The sequence below is a fragment of the Aquila chrysaetos genome, chromosome 3 (assembly GCF_900496995.4).
Source record: "Aquila chrysaetos chrysaetos chromosome 3, bAquChr1.4, whole genome shotgun sequence".
NCBI lineage: Eukaryota > Metazoa > Chordata > Aves > Accipitriformes > Accipitridae > Aquila > Aquila chrysaetos.
In genome coordinates, this window is record NC_044006.1 from 71,806,139 (window position 1) to 71,822,353 (window position 16,215).

At 40.9% G+C, this 16,215-nt stretch overlaps 1 protein-coding gene across 6 annotated transcripts in view; it reads left to right on the forward strand.

Annotated features, from left to right (window-relative positions):
• Positions 1-16,215, forward strand: part of PRKAG2 (protein kinase AMP-activated non-catalytic subunit gamma 2) — a 226,541-nt gene that overhangs the window by 165,545 nt on the left and 44,781 nt on the right. For 3 of the 6 annotated variants that reach the window (XM_041122702.1, XM_030010416.2, XM_041122704.1), the window contains 2 exons: positions 3,533-3,538; positions 4,055-4,139. In XM_041122702.1, coding sequence (XP_040978636.1) covers positions 3,533-3,538; positions 4,055-4,139 — 91 coding nt within the window. The remainder of the gene's footprint in view (positions 1-3,532; positions 3,539-4,054; positions 4,140-16,215) is intronic. The other 3 variants (XM_041122703.1, XM_030010417.2, XM_030010418.2) reach the window with 1 other exon arrangement.

The window sequence follows — 16,215 nt, forward strand, 5'->3', positions numbered from 1 at the left end:
GTGTTCTTATGGAAATAATGGGATTCCTTCAATAGGACATAGGACTAAAAGGACTTCTTGATTATCAAATAGGTTTTAACATATTCATTATAAGTGCATATATAATTTACAGGGCTGGTTTTACTTCTACAGATTATTAGTCACTCCCTTTACCCTAGCAAGCTAAAGAAAACAGTCAGAGACAAAGTAAGCAGTTACCTATTAAAATTTATGTTCTAGCCTTCCCAGAAGTCCTAAAACTTCTTTTGTTTACATCCACCTTTTTATGACTTTTGCTGTTGTATCAACCTTGAGTTGTTTTACTTTGCCTCTACAAAGGTTGCTGGCACTGCTGTATTAAGCTTCTGTATTAGTGTTATGTTGTAGGTCTATGGTTTTTGGCATAAGTAATGTCCTTGTAAAAAACGAACTGAAACCTGGCAAAGAAGAAATATATTGAGGCAGTTTTGGTTTTGCAGATATTTCTCTTCTGAACTTTTATATATAAAATTTATTTTGCTTAGCAGTATTTAGTATATGAAGTATATACTGTCTTGTCACATTGGGTATCTCAAACAGTTAAAATGGGTTACCTGACACACTCTGATAGCGAACATTTAAACCATAACCTAGACAAATCCCTTAGTCATAGTAAGTAGAAACCTCCTGTGGCAGTAGAACTAATAGTCACAATAAACAGATATTGAAATGTTACAATATATAATATCATCTTGGTGGGAAATATAGGTCCTTTGAAGGACAGATCTTTTCCCTATCTTTAACCAGTAATCCTTTTGTAAAATGGCAGGCAGAGTTTGTAGAAAGAGGTAATACCCAGGACTGTTAAAAATATCTGCTAATTTGTCTAATGCTGTAGTAGTTCATAATGAACAAGACGGTGTTTTCACCATTGATTTAAGCTGACTTAAGCGTGGGTTGTTTCCAGAAGGTATGGTCCCACTGTCACTCCTGCCCTTGATGCTCCTTGTGCAGGTGCTAGCTGATACAACTGCACAGTGAGTTGGATCAGGAACTGATCTGGATAAAAACCAATCTTTTCTTTTAGTCCCTTTGTTTTTCAGCTGCACCAGTTTCCTGTTCTGATTCACTGTGTTGCCTACAAACCACAAGGAGCTAGAATGCAAAGCAAGGAGCAAAATGAACGCCATGACCAGAAGCTTGTTCCAAAATTGGTTTAAACAAATTGTGAGGCTGCAGGCAGAGTGAAGGATGGAGTTTCAGCCTTTTGTTCTCTATTTCCTTTGGGGTTTTTTTGAGCAGTGTGGATGTTACAACATAGCTATAATGTTTCCATTACAAATCTCTGTTACATATTAAATTACTGCCTTTATATTATCCTGAGTTTCTCATAGTACTCTTGGTCTGAATGTAGATACTGCCACTGTAAACCCCTGATCTTGCAGTAAACTCGGAGGTTCACAGTGCAGTGTACCTCATTGCATGAAATAGGCTTAACTGACTTATTACAAACATATCTGTGTTTTGTAGCAGGTGAAATGCAACGCACACCTTTTAAAACTCAGTGTCACTTCCAGCTACAAACAACCTTGGAGTTGTACTTCCTCATGGCTGGTGCTTACTAAATAATTATGGGGAGTAAATGCTTGTTGTTTTAAGAAAAGAAACAAAATCATGACAGTTATTTCCATTCAAATATGTCATCTTACTCTACTCTTGGTTAGCAAAAGAGGTTAAAAACTCTTATCAGTATCAAGGCACATGATAAGGAAGATAAATTATTTAGAGCTTTTAAAGATACCTCCCAGAGATAATTAAAAGCTTCCAAAGCATTTTAATTAGTAGGCTGAAAATATTATAAATTAATATGGACTGCTTTGGTATCTTCTGTGGCTGGTCAGTTGAGAGTATTTATTGAATCCTAGCAGTCTTTTAAAAATACAACTAGGAATGAAATATTTCAGGATTTTCTTTCCAAAGGACCTTTACAGTAAAGAAAAAATGGATATTGTTAACTTCGTCTATCCTTAAAAGTGTGTTCCTAGAAAGAGGCAGCTTGGGAAAAAGAAGCTGTCACTAGTGGTCAGCTTCCTTGCTTGAAACGTCTCTGGACTTGAGAAATGACAGACAGCTTTCTGTTTTCCCATAATTTTAGCCTCTCTCTTCCTATCATAGCTTTAGTTCTAAATATCTTTCATACTTTCCTGTGTTATATGCACATTACTGTGCTATCCCAGATCTATTCAGCCTTGCCTCCTTGAAGGACTTGCTGAACTTCTGAAGCTTGAACCTTTCCTTAGGGACCAATAGATTTTAAATGTTCTCTAATGGCTCCTGTGACTCCTTTGGAGCACCATGCATGCATGTCTGCCCAGAAGATCTGTTGCCATTGCCAAAGAAAGAATCTGTTTGTCCACCTCTACAGCATCCATGTGTGAACTGGTCCTGCTGGGCTTCCTAAACAGTCAGTGGGGACCTATTCATTATAGTTAAGGAAGCCTAGCTATAGCTTACCACAATCTAAACGATGAATCTGTTCCAAATATTTCCTTATTTCCATTGATTCTGCTGTAGCCTGGCTTAGAAGCTCAGATGCAGACTTGTAAAGCTGGGTGCAATAAATCCCATTCTTGCCTCCCACGGAGCAAACTCCATCCTTCAGCCACTGTTAACAGCAAGTGGTTTGGGCTGTCAGCATTATGTGCTCAGGTGCTGGAAGGCAAGCTCAGGGAAGCAGGCCACCTCACACCCAGTGCGGTCGGGAACAGCTCCGAAACTGTCACTACTGCCTGTAGCGACGGCAATGGCGGGGCAGTCTTTTTTTTTTTTTTTTTTTTTGCTTCTTCAAGAGTGATTTTTGAAGTAGGATCACCTTGTCTGATCTGCTGCATAATGTAAACTAGACTTTCACTCACTAATCCCTGGGTCAAGTCCCCCCTAACTTCTAGCTGAGCTGCAGCACGTCATGAGGAGGGCGCTCAGCCGCAAGGCCGCCTCCCTCCTCCTCAGGCGGCTGCTCCGAGGGTTAGCGGCCACCTTTGATGGAGCCGCGCGACTTACACAGAAGATGCCGACATTCGGACTAATCTTGAATTGTAACTTCTCGAGCGTTTTAAATGGAAACGAGCGCCTCTGTTCCCGGACCGGGTACCTCGGCATGGCGGCTTGGCCCAGTGCGGGAGCTCCCTGTCACACACGGGGGAAACCCCCTCAACACCCCACCCCCCGGAGGGCAGTGGAACTGCCGGCTTCCCCGCTGCTGCCTTGCAGGTGAACGCGCGGGACCATACCAACCCCGTCTCGCGAGGGGGGGAGGAGGGCTTTCCTCCCCTCCGCCTCCTCTCGCACGGCTCTACTCCGAAGCAGCCAGGCGAACAGCCGAGCCTGCGGAGCGGGCTGCGAAAGGCGGTTGGCCTGGCAGAGCTCTTGGGGCAGTAATCCTCTCCCTCCTCCCCCTCCCTTTTGCGCGCGGAAGTGGTAGTTACCGTCCCCTCCCGCTGCTAACCAACGGGCTCGACTGCAGCAAAACGGACCGTACCAATCCCTCCGCCGGAGGGGGGGGGCCGGGGGAGAGGCGGCGGCGAGGTGTGGCGGGAAGCGCTGTCCTGCGAAAGGGCGTCCGGCCTCCCCGCGGGCCTCACGGCCGCCAACGGCCGCTGCCTCCGTGCGGGGGAAAGGCGGCGCCTCCGGGGGGCACGGCGGCGGGGAGCCCCGGGGGCCGCAGGGTTAATGGGCTGGGCGCAGCCGCCGCGAAGGGGGGAGGAAGGGCGAGTCCCGGTTCCTCCCCCCTCAGTGTGTGTGGTGTGTGTGTGGTGGGGGGGGGGGGGGTGTGTGTGAGAGGCAGCCCACACCGAGACGTGCGCCTGTGGGAGGCCGAGGGGGCAGCAGCAGCAGCAGCAGCCGCCGCCGCCGCCGTCGCCCGGCCTCAGCGCCCGTCCCGCCTTCCCTCTCTCCTCAGCGCTCGGCGGGAACCGCGCCAGCCGCCCCCTCAGCGCCGCCACTCCCCTCCGCCGCGCCGGGCTGTTCCGATGCCGCCGCGGGGCCGGTGAGTCCGCGCCTGGATGCTCATCTCCTTCTCCTCTCTTCCCTCCCGCAGGCGGCGGCGGCAGCGGCTCCGGCTCCCTCTCAGCTCCCGGCCGCCTCCGAAGGGATGCTGGAGAAACTAGAGCTCGAAGATGAAGGTAAAAATTCAAGGAAAGGGGGGCCCGGGGGGCGGGTCGGTGGATACCCACACGCCTAGCGGGGTCTGGGCAGAGGGAAGGGAGCGGGGTATCCCCGACGAGGAGCCCGCCGCGGGGAGGGGGTTGCGCCGTGCCCGGGCCGGCCGCGGTGCCGCCGCCCGCGCTGGCCGTGTCCTTGCGGGGCGGGTCGCAACCTTCCCTTCCCCTCCCCTCCCGGCCCGATCCCTCTGCGGTGCTTTTGTCCCGGTGGCTGCAGCCCGGGCTGTGGCTACAGCCCGACTCGCACGCCGCCTCGTAGCCGATGGCAGCACATGCCTGCGCCTGCCGGGCCGCGGCCGCTTCGGCGGTGCGTGCTTTTCATCTGCAGTTCCAGTCAGCCGGAGTCCCTGGCACTGAGGGGAAGGCAACCTTCATGGCATCCCCTCCTCCTCCTCCTCCTCCTCCCTGTAAAGCACTCATTCTCCTCGAATACGTCTGCGATACCAAATATAGACTTTGAGAGCGAGGTGCAAGCAGTGATGGAAAGCTTTTTCAACTAAAGCTTCTACTCCTTATGGACATGCATACATCTGTTTAAAGCAGACAGCTGTAAACTAAATTTTCCTTATGTGGCTGCCCTCTTACGTTGTTCTTCGCTGTCCTATTAAGAGCTGCAGTTTTAACGGAGTGTGGTGTTCTTGATAGGGGAACTCCTGGCAAGTTTTTCTATCTTGGAAGCACTAAACGGTGCTGTGGAGAAGCATGAATGTTTTTTCTCGAACTTGCGCAAAGCATTTGCTTACCTCTGAAAGATCTATATTGAGTATCTTGAGCTTTCATTTTCAGAAAGGATTAGATTAGTGGATGCAAATGTGGACGCACAGCTAATCACTATGCTCAGTGTTGTAAAGTGGCAAAGAATTTATGGGATATGTTTTTCCGTAGTTGGTAACTGCTATTGTAAAATATGGGACAAATATTTAAGGAAAACTTTGAAAATAGTAGGCTGAGTCATTCTGTGAAAAGAAATTCTAAGCCAGTGTGTTAATAAGCCAGCTTCTTGGTTACTAGCATGCTGTCTACAGTTGTGGGACTGGTCTAAAAAAGTAACACCTTTTATTTTAAGCTTTCTGTGTGTGAGAAAAGGAAGCTCTTAACAATTGGATTCTTTAACCTTTTTTTTTTTTTTTAGGAGTCCAGACAGATTTTGAATTGCAATGAAATACTTGCGCCTTTGTGAATCTTGAACATTAAATATGAATATTGGTGCAAGGGGTTTGTTGCTAACTTGTAGCTTTTTTTCCTCACCCTGTTTAACTATTTTTAGTGAGGCCTTCATTTTATGCTCATGGAGAGTTAGAAAGTTACTGACTTAAGGATTTATTTTTTTACGTAAAGCTTGTTACTGTCAAATAGGAGATCCTAAAACCCGCTGAACCACTAATAGTTAAGCCATTTTAAAAGCTATTTTAAACATCTTATAAATTTAGATATCTGAAAAGGATGTCTAGTTAAAAAAAAAAAACCAACTTAGTTTTGAAATACCTTTGCAGTTTTAACAGTGTAACATAGAGTTATTTGGAGACACTTGAGTAGGCTGAATAGCTCTGTGTCTTGGGTTACCTCATTGCAGTGTTTTCTGAGTTCTTCGGAAAGTTTGGTAATTTTTAAATATTTTTTTTCCCTGGCTTTCAAGCTTCTGTTTTGCTTTGTCTCTTAATTAATTTAGCTTTAAAACTAAGGCTTTGTCTGTGGGTACTCAGGCTGGGTGGGTGAGAGCAGTTCAGGGATCTGTCAAAAGATAATGCCAAATAGCAAACCTGTGACCAGTTTAAAGTAGTATGTGAATTTTGAAAGGAAGCAGTTGCTTTACTAGCCTTTCAGACTTAATGAAAACCTAGTTCTATGTCTAATTTTAAAGCCAAGTGGAAAGGATGTAGAGTGCTGTATTCAGAAGGTAAGATGTAAGTATAATTAAGAGTGTGAATGTCAGACCAAAACTTACTGTCCAGACTGCTTCTATATGAGGAAGCCTGTAGAAGAAGAATCATAGAAAAGTGAGATGCGGATGGAAATGCGGCAGCTTAGTTGCAGTACATATTTTATGACCTAAATTTTTGCACTAGTTGCTGTAGTTGTATTTGTGCTAATATTGGGGGTAGGGGAGTAAAATGACATCTGACAGCGTTCACTTTTTTGTTGGATGGCAAGTCCTAAGCGCTCAGGAGTTGAGAAACTTCTTTGAAATCTTGATACAGTTTCATTAAGTGGCTGTAGCTACACTGTAACTGATAACCTTTTGCCAAAGTCTCTCCACTGATAACCTAAAATTGTGAGTTAAATGAGAGATTTGAAACTTATTTTGGAACTGCTTTCCTGACTGCCTCTACTTTTGAGTATTTGCTCTAGCTAGCTTTCCAGTTTCTGTATCCATCAACAGTTGCTAACTATCTTGTGTGTCAAATCACGCTGCAGTTTTCTTGAAAGAGAGCTTAATAAAAAGAGCTGAAAAATGAGGCTCAGTGTGTGCACCGAATGCCATTCAGTATGCTGAAATGAATTTTTGTTTGTCACTCTCCTCAAAGGTTACACAAATGAGAATGTGAGAGAACAGAAGGCGTTCGTTTAATTTGGATTCTAATCAAGAGGGTTAAATTGAAAAAATGGTACTAGAAAGATTTATAGTCCCAGTAGTACCATAATGAAATATGCAGAGTTTAGCCTGATGATATGATTTTTAAATGAAATGGTATTGTCAACTGAAGGACAATTTTTTTCATTATATGCATTATATACAAAGAATGTATATAAACTATTTTGTACATAATTAGCATGGGCAGTATTAGACATCATGTTATTGTTGCAGAAAGAAGTGCTGGTCATCTTTTTGGTTTAAACGTCTTTACTTCATATATCTGGCTGGATTCTTTAGGATCAGTGCAACTTCTTATTGGTGGGCCACTAGTTCTGTCTAGCATTGGCTTAATAATACTGCTCTTGTGATGTGTAAGAGCAAATCTTAGTGAGATGCTGTTGAACAGCATCAACTGCACTACAGCTGAAATAGGACAGGCTGTGGGCTGATTATGTGCATAGAGGAGAAGGACTGGATAGGCCAGTGGATATTTATTTTATTCAGGACTCCCTAAAGGACCTTTTTCCCAACAGCAGTCAGAGCAGGAAAGTAAAAACTCTCACATAAGAAGTTCAGAGTCTCTTTTTAACTGAAGGATGCTCTGTTTAAAAATAAACAGAAAAACTTATTAGAGTAAAATATTCTGAACTCATCCTGCTCGGTATTCCTTGGATGGGAGTGACCTATCTATGTCTCCTCAAAAAGTATGAAAGCTACCTGCTGATGGGTGTGGAGTTTCTCATTGTAGCCTGAAATAGATTAGTGCTGAGAGACCTCTCATGAATGTATATAAATGATCAAAAACTGGTTATCTTCATACATATTGTGGGTTTGCTTGTTCAGCTCTAATGTTTGTGCAGTCATGTTTCTATATTAAGGTTGTTTTTACTTCTGATCAATGTCAAGAGTAATTCTGGGTTTTATTTTATGGAGGATACGATGAGCTTGGAAGAGAGCAAGGAGAAATTATTCTGAAGATCTAATATGAAAAAGGGCTTTAGCTAACAATTTACACTTACTAGCTTTAATTTGTTAAGCTAGAATTCCAGAAATGGTTGTGTTCCAACAGCTACCTGTGCTGTGAGAGGAGAAACTGGATTAGAGTAGCAAATGAGTAGCAAATGCATGCCTGTCAATTGTATTGATGTAATTGGTATAGTTTTAGCGTGTTATTTTGGAAACTAGTTTTGTTGCAAAGTTGGCTCTCGTCCATGTTAATCTCTTCCATTTACTCAGCTTGGGTAATAAAGTAGTAGCTACTGGAAGCAGAACTAACTACTTTTCTGTAGCATCTGGTAACTCAGGGAATCTTTCCGAGGTGTTTTCTGCAGACAGAGTTAACTTAATTGCAGGGTTCTCCTGTGTCTGTGCTCAGTTCCTAGTCTGGAAAAAAGAGTTCTGCAAAGTGCATGCAGCAATTGTAGCATCAGCGTCATGGGACTGATGTGCTAGCTCTTGAATGCTCTACTTCTCTGGATTGTTGCAGAAAGCAGGATTTAGGCAGTAATTTGATAAACAGTTTGTGTTAGAGTGGACTCTCTCCTAGTAATGCTCTGGCCTTCATCTTGCTCGTCCTCTTATCATCCATCTCTTCTGTCACATACTTGTTTCTGGCTGTCTCCTGAAAGAGACTTTCACCAGTAATTGCATCTCCTCTTAACTAATTGTTGTGTCTGGGGTCATTCCTTCTCTGCTCTACAGATTTTCTTGTCGTTTCTTGTTAAAAGTAGTTTATTATTGAGCTCTTCTTGTCTGCCAGCCTCCTGCTGTCAACTGAATATCTGAATCATGGTATGAAAACAGATGTCACTTCGGGGCCAAAAATAGTTAAAAGAAGCTTGTAATAAAATGCACATTAATGTACATACTAGATTTTGTTTAATTCTTGAGACTGAAGGATCAAGTGTTCAGGTTAGGATATAGTAAAGTTAAAGCATCCTTTTGCAACTGTAACTCATTTCTAATAAACATTCATTATGTGATTGTTAAAGCTGATGCTTTCTGGAGTACAGAAAGGGCATTTTGCCCACAAGATATGCTTTCAGATATCAGGGTACATGGTGATAGTGATAGGGCATGTTTCACACTAACATTTCCAGATGAGAATCCCAAGTGGACCTAGCAAAAAATTATTAAGCAGAGATGATAATTGGTATTAACAGACTTCATGTGGTCTTAGAGTTTGGGATTATTTTCTCTTCCTGCTTTAGAGTTACTCTGTGGTGTGATATGAGGCACAGTAACAGATTCTAAAAAAAACTTATTCTGAGTGCTTTTTGTCCTGGCTATCTGATCTGAAGTAATAGTGAACACTTGCATCTGAAAATATAGACAACCACTTATTCCACTGAATTTACTCAGCTTATACTTTTCTGTCCTTCGGCAACAAAGAGTATCAATGGGATGATGGGCTTTCCTGTGATGTACTTTCCAGAGTTAAAGAATAACGTATCTGGGGTATTCAAATGTTCAGCTTTATTAGTTTATGCAAGAAATTATGATTAAGTACCCTGCTGTCCTAGGCAATCTCAGGTCCTTTGTCTGCCAGTTTACTATACAGTACCATCATAGATTTTTTTTTTTTTTTTTCTCTTGGAAATTTCCACCTTCAGAGTTGAAAGATGAAAATTATGTATAAAATGATAGGTAATTGAAAGTATAAAACTGTAATTGACCAGTGCAAAAGAAGCTATTGGGAGTTTTGCTGTCTTGGACAGAGACTGTTCCCACAATCCGGATACGCGTCTTTACCTTGTGCAAGTATTGCACGTGGTTCTTCTTGTCAGCCCAGTGCTTGCTATCTCCAAGCAGTCCTAACTTTTCCTGCTCCTACGTAAGGTAAAACTCCCTTATTCTTAACAAGGTGTTTAGTCTTCAATGAGGAAGGCTCTACTCTGTCTTGACTAGGAAATAAGCAGTTCAAGCATGCAGTCTTTCTCAGGAAACAAAATTTTTTAAGCCTTACCAATCTGGGAAGTGATGTTTTAGTACAGCAAAAAATATAGCTGTGTTACACAGCGCGTGCTTTAAAACTCTCTGCTTTGGGTCCTGGGGGATGCAGGAGCCTCTCAATGCAAAAGCTTTCGTAAAATTTTAATGTGGTCAAAATATTTATTTTCTCTAACTTGTTCTTGGAAACAGTGAAACCATTCTAGCTGAGACTTCCTAGAAAAAAACTACAGAAAAATGCTTACCATGGCAATGAGTCCGTGTAATTGCTTTGGCAAAGCTGCAAGCAACTGAAAACAGTTTTACAGGAAGTGTTGGGGCTGATGGTGTCCAGGTAGTGTTGCACCTGCATGATTTGCAAACTTTATCTTCCGAGTGAAAGCCATTATAGGCCAGCAGCTATCTGTGAGGAATATTAAGACAACTTGGTATTTTCCTACACTTGAAAGACATTACTGCTTCAGATATATACATGTTAGTGTCTGGGCCAATGTGAAGTACTGTTTTACAGTAACCTTTACTAGCTGCTCTTGCTAGTGCTATTGCTTTCACCTGCATCAGATGAGGGACAATGTCAACTCTGCTAATAACTTCCATGCAGAACTCCCTTGATGCAGAGGCTGTTTGGTTTGATAGTGGACTATCATGGTTGGTAAGCAACAGCTTGATATAAGGTCAAAGACTTTGGACAATGTCATCTTGACTTCCAAGTGTCCCGAGAACCCCCTAATTTAGAGGTATTGAGTGTACAGCATTGTGTGCTTGAGCAATGATAGATGTGGAAGATGTGACAAAGTCAGTGTTGCCTTATAGATCGCTACAAGATGCTGTTACTTGCCTGTGACTGCTTTGCTGAGCATTACCAGGATTGAGTGGGGTGACTACAGAGTCTTTTCCTCAAGAAACTTCCTAGGTGGTGGTCTGCAATGTTCTGTCTGATACACCTCTCCAATGCCCTGCGTACACAGGGAGGACAGTATAGATGAAACACTGGTATTGTCTTGGTAGTTTGATAAGCTCAACTGTTAAATTTGGCTGTTGTGGTCAAGTCAGTGCTCTTGGAAAACTTAGTGCCTTGGGGCATGACTGAGTACTAGATGTAGGTGACTTGGTTTAAACTGAAGTAATGCCAATGTCACAAGAATGATAGAATATTTGTGTAAGTTGGCTCAATATAGCTGTTGCTAAACAATCATAAGAAATGTTTCTGCTTACTAATCATCTGCAACAGACGTGACTGTCCTTTAAGATAGGACTTTTTGTAATGTGTACTGTGTTTTCGATAACTTGATGGTGGATAATCACAGGGCTTTGTCTGTGGACCCTTTCTTTAAGTCAGGTCACTTACATCAGCACTGCTTTTTGTTACAAGCTTGCTCTTTGGGTAGCACTTAAGCTGTCTGCAGTTACTTTATTGATTTGAATATTTTGACTTCCAGAACTTACAACTATACTAGCATTGCATGGGTTTGGGGGGAAGCAGATTAAGCCCAAAACTTCTTAAGGAATGTAGCATTTCCAACATAAGTACAGGAGTTGTTGTTACTGTTTTTCATAACAGTTCTTGCATCTTGAAACAATATGTACCTCTCCATACTGAGACTGTTTGCGTTTGGATACATGTTGTGTGGGCTTTACCGTGGCTCCTCTGAGTAGAGAAGACTGACAAAAGGAAAATCTGGGAGTTTAGGGGAAAATCCTTCTGTGGAAGGGTTGCACCAATGGCTAGGATTAACATGTAGCCAAAGCAGTTTAATACAAATAAAAGCATAACTATGCTAGAGCAAAGTTGAATTTGACTTTTAGGTGTTCAGCTTGGCATCTAGACAGAGCTTTGGAAAGCTTAAATAACCTTATCCTTCTAAGAGTAAACCACATCTAAGAGGTTTTTGAATGTGATATCTATATCTTCAAGGTAGCTTTTGAATAGTATTTGAATAAATCTAGCTTGTTTTTAGATTCTTTCCTCCTCTGCTGAATTTTATATGGATTTTGCTGTTTTATGTGAACCAGTTTGGTGAATTTGCCAATTTTGACTGTGACAGAAGTTAAATGGCACTCCTACTTTTGTCTAAAAGCAGTTTTCATGTGCTTTAGACCAGTGATTTTATTTGTGAAAATTTATTTTTGCCTTTTTAGGGTTTTTTTTTTTTTAAGTTGGGTTGGGGGTTTTTTTGTTTGGTTGGTTTTGGGGTTTGGTTTTTTTTTTTTTTTTTTTTTTTACAATATTATTTTACTTTTCTATGCATTGTGGCTGAGTATTTGGTTCTGACACTGGGCATTTTAAGAAGCAGAATCAAACTTTCTTTCTTTTTTTTTTTTTTTTTTTTTTTTTTTTTTTTTTTTAACATTCCCTTACACTGTGGTATTCTTTGCTGCTGCTTAGTTTCATGGGTTTCTACTGATGCAAAGACACAGAGGAAGAAGATATCTGAGGTCCTGGAGAAGGGAGCAAACCAGGATGGGCATAGAAAAGGGCCATTCTTGAGACCAGGAATATAGAACTTGCGCTAAAGGAGGAAACTAAAAGGCTTTGCTCATTTAGCTTAGTAAAAGGAAAGCCAAGAAGGGATGTGATAACACTGTATGTATGAAAACATCCTGTAAGGGGTGGGAAGGGGGTAAACACCAAGGAGGAAAATTAACTGAAGAACAACATTGGCACAAGAACAAATGGCTATAAACTCTTCCTGTATAAGCTTTGAAATAATATTCGAACTTCCAGCATAGTTACTATAGGAGTGAGTTTGTAGGATGGACTTCTAATGCTTTGAGTCACTTCAGGATGGAGCAGGATCACTCAGTGAAAGGGATTGTGTAGTTGCTGTTAATAAACAACTCTGAATGCCACAGTGCAGAAGCTGAATGCTTTGCTCTACACAAGCATTTGCATGTATCTCTCCTGCCATAGTCTTGCTTGAACTCCCTGGTATTTTTGAGTCAGTTCCTTTAAAACAACCAAACAAAAAACGAAAGGAAAAAAAACCACAACAGTGCTCTGTATGGACGTCATATGAGTTCAGAGGAAGATCAGCTTTGGGTGATGTTGCAGTTTATCTGTGGTATAGAGAATGGATCAATAGAACTTCTAAACTAGGTTCCAGAAAACTATCTGAATGTACTGTATTGAATGTGTGTTGGATCTCACCTGCTTTAGTTAGGAAACTGCTAATTCTTTTGCAGTTAAGCTTCCAGCTATGCCTGCCATTAGGTAAATCTCTTCAGTGGTATATTGAAATGGAACACTTCATAATTTATTAGAGTGTGCATATAGATTTATAATTTCTAATAAGAAATAGCAATAATAGCTATTTAGAAAATATTGGCATGCATAGGGAGGGAAGGAGAAGAAATGTGTAAGGGGAGACTAGAGAGAAATTAAAATGTAAATACTGAATTATTAAAATCTTCAAGTTAAGATGCTGTAAGTAGTCATTCAGAATTTGAGACCCAACAGTTTATTAGACCTGACAAAACTGTTTCTTCAGCAAACATAGTCCAAAGTCCTTAAGACTTAAGCCTAAAAATTTATTTTTTCCTTAAAGCATTATATAAATGATGCTTTGAGTTCAGATTTGTTAGTCTTCAGTAGAAGATCTCCTAAAGGTTAGATATTTGCCCTGTTCAGTAAGGATAGAACTGTGGCTTGTGAAGATGCTGTGTACTCAATTTGAAAATACTTGTCCTGTGAATAATAGTTTGGTTAAGCTGCTTGTTTAGGTTTGATCTTAAACTAGTTCCTAAAAGACTTAAATGGCTATCTCTTTTATAAAGTGTGTGCAAACTGTGTATGTAGTAGGACTTATGCTTGCTTTAAAGAAACAGCAAAAGTTCAAATTGTTTACCAATCTTTCAGTATAGATACTAAGGATACAGGCTGGTTTATTCTTTCATTAATTGCATACCTTAAACCTTCCTTGAATGCAGCTCTCCAGCGTATGGTTGCTGATATTAATAATCAGACGCTTAATACCATTTTTAGTTTCTTGTGTTTTGTGGCCTGCGTCTCGCAATCTTGAAGAGCTTGCCTGCATTCCAGACGGGCGACATCTTAAATTAGATCTTTGTTTGGGATGCTTAGGGAAAAATCATAGTGCTTGTTGTCAAGGGAAGATCTTGAAAATGTTTTAGAAAATTCTTCAGGTCAACTTATTCTTTATTGTGGTGAAAATCTTAGAAGCATTATTAGGTTGCAGGCTGAAGTTGCTACCTTTATGCACAAAACCACAGTGATGTAGCTCTCCTCAAAGTACAAATCTTTAACTTTGACTAAAAGTTGATTTAAGTGATAGTGGGCTGTTTCAAAAGTGTTCAGTTGGACTTCTGATACTGTTTACAAGTTAGTCCCTAAACAAGGCAGCTCTTGCTTGTAAACAAGTAAGTTTCTCTGCCTGCCTGGACAAGAAACTTCAGAGTTACTATGATTAGCTCTGGAATGTGAAATTTCTGAAGCTGCTCATCACTTTTGTCTGCCTGAAATCTCACATAATCATTTGTTTATCCACACTGCCAATGGAGAGCTACAGTAAAAAAGGAGTTTTAACTTCTCAGCCCATTTACCAGGATTTACTAACTCCAAAAATGAGAAACAAAATCCAGTGCAAGATTTTGAAGTGTGCTATGAATACAAGGAAGATTGAAACACAATCTGAATTTTTCATTGTTTCAGGCAGCTATTTATATTAGTTTTCTCTTACAAGTCTTAGCTACTGCTGAAGTTTGAAGAAGTGGAGATATTTAAGCCTCAAAACAGAAAAGTGGATCTTTTGAAATATTCTCAGGAACTAACAATCTTTTTTGTTCTTCACTAAAGCAGGATGTGCTTATGCAGTTGTGGACACTTGTCTCATTCCATGTTTAGGATCTTTAAGGAAGGAGACTGTACTATGTCCTAAGGTTGCTTTGTTCTGTCTAACTAGCTTCTGGAATGCATTAATAGCTCTCTAACAGCTGGGGTGGGTTTTTGGTTTGCTTGTTGTTTCATTTAAGCAAACTGTGCCTTTTCTTCCCTACTTCTGCTATAGCAAATCTAATTAATAACAGCGTAGTTCTTTCTCAGTAGTAGTGATATTTAGTCACTCCCCTAATTTGCACTCGTCCAGTTAAGTGTTCCTGTCAGATTCTGGTATTCTCTGAAAGATCATATTAACTCCAAACCACTTATGAATTCAGTTTGAAGATACTGTGAGGTTTAAAGTCTTGCAACCATTTCTAACTCTTACTGCAAACTCTTTGAAGCATGTTCTATTCCTGTTTTGAAGATCACTAAGGAGAATGCTGGATAAAAGGAAGCCCCGATCCTCTGAGACTCTCTGACAATGTTTTCTCTCTGAAATGTCAAGCTACTGGTAAAAGCTCTTCCAGAGTGACTTGTAGAAAACTAAAGACATGTAGCATGAATTTGCATACCATTCTGCACTAGCTGATTTGCATAAGGTAGACCTTGCAAATGTTCCAATTTTGAGAAGAGTTTGAACTGGACTTCATATCTTTTTGAAAGCAGACAGTTGTCATCCAGTCTTGCAAACCCACTGAAAAAAAGACATCTTACTAGTTTTGCTGCAGCTGCGGTTGCTTGCTAATGCAGCTACCTTGTGGTGATTCTACAGTATCTTTTCCACATGTGGTAGTATCCAAGCTTGCTTTGAAATCAGGATCTCAAGCATACTGTGATTTTTATTTTTTTTTAATTTTCTGTCCGCCCTCTTTTTTTCCATCCAGTTGATCACTTTATTCTGAGTAAAAACTGATTAGACTGAACTGTTCTTGACACAACGGTATTGGCTTTCTTCTTTGCTTTTGATGAGCTGCTTTTGTAAGTACTTGAAATACACAGATTTTAATAACTTGCTTTGATATGTACCTAAGAATTCTGACTGATTTTGAATTTGTTTGGCTTTCCTTTTGACTGGTACTGTATCTTCTCCTTCATGAACTTGCAGAGTTCAGGAATCGTTGTTTTTGACTAGGGTGACTCCTGTTTACACGCGTAATAACCTGCTGTCTCTGCATCGGACAACTCTTTGTGACAAGGGGAGAAAACATCTCAATTACCTTACTGATCTAAAGTGACTGAACAGTTGCACAAACTCTAGAATTCAAAAGACTTACTAAAATGTATGCAAAAAAAAAAGGTGTAGATGCAAGCAGTCCTGAATGTTATGTTCAAAAGTGTCTTAAGCAACTAAGAATATAATTCTTGAATGGAAATGTTTTAAGATGTGTTATGGTTTCTTCTAGCTCGTCACTATTATTAGAAATGATTAACCTTTTTCTGAAGACTCAAGCAACAAGACATTGTGCACTGCTCTATTAATTTTTATTTACCTGTTAATGTACCTATTCTCCCCTCTTATTTTGTGTACCTCTAGACCCTCTTCCTGCTTGTAGGATGAGATACAGTTAGCAGGGTAGAACTTACTTACTCTAATGTTGTCCCTGTGTGCTCACACTTCTTTTTAAAATCCTATTCTTCCTGTCACGTCATGTATTCATGCTTTAATATGTAATTGA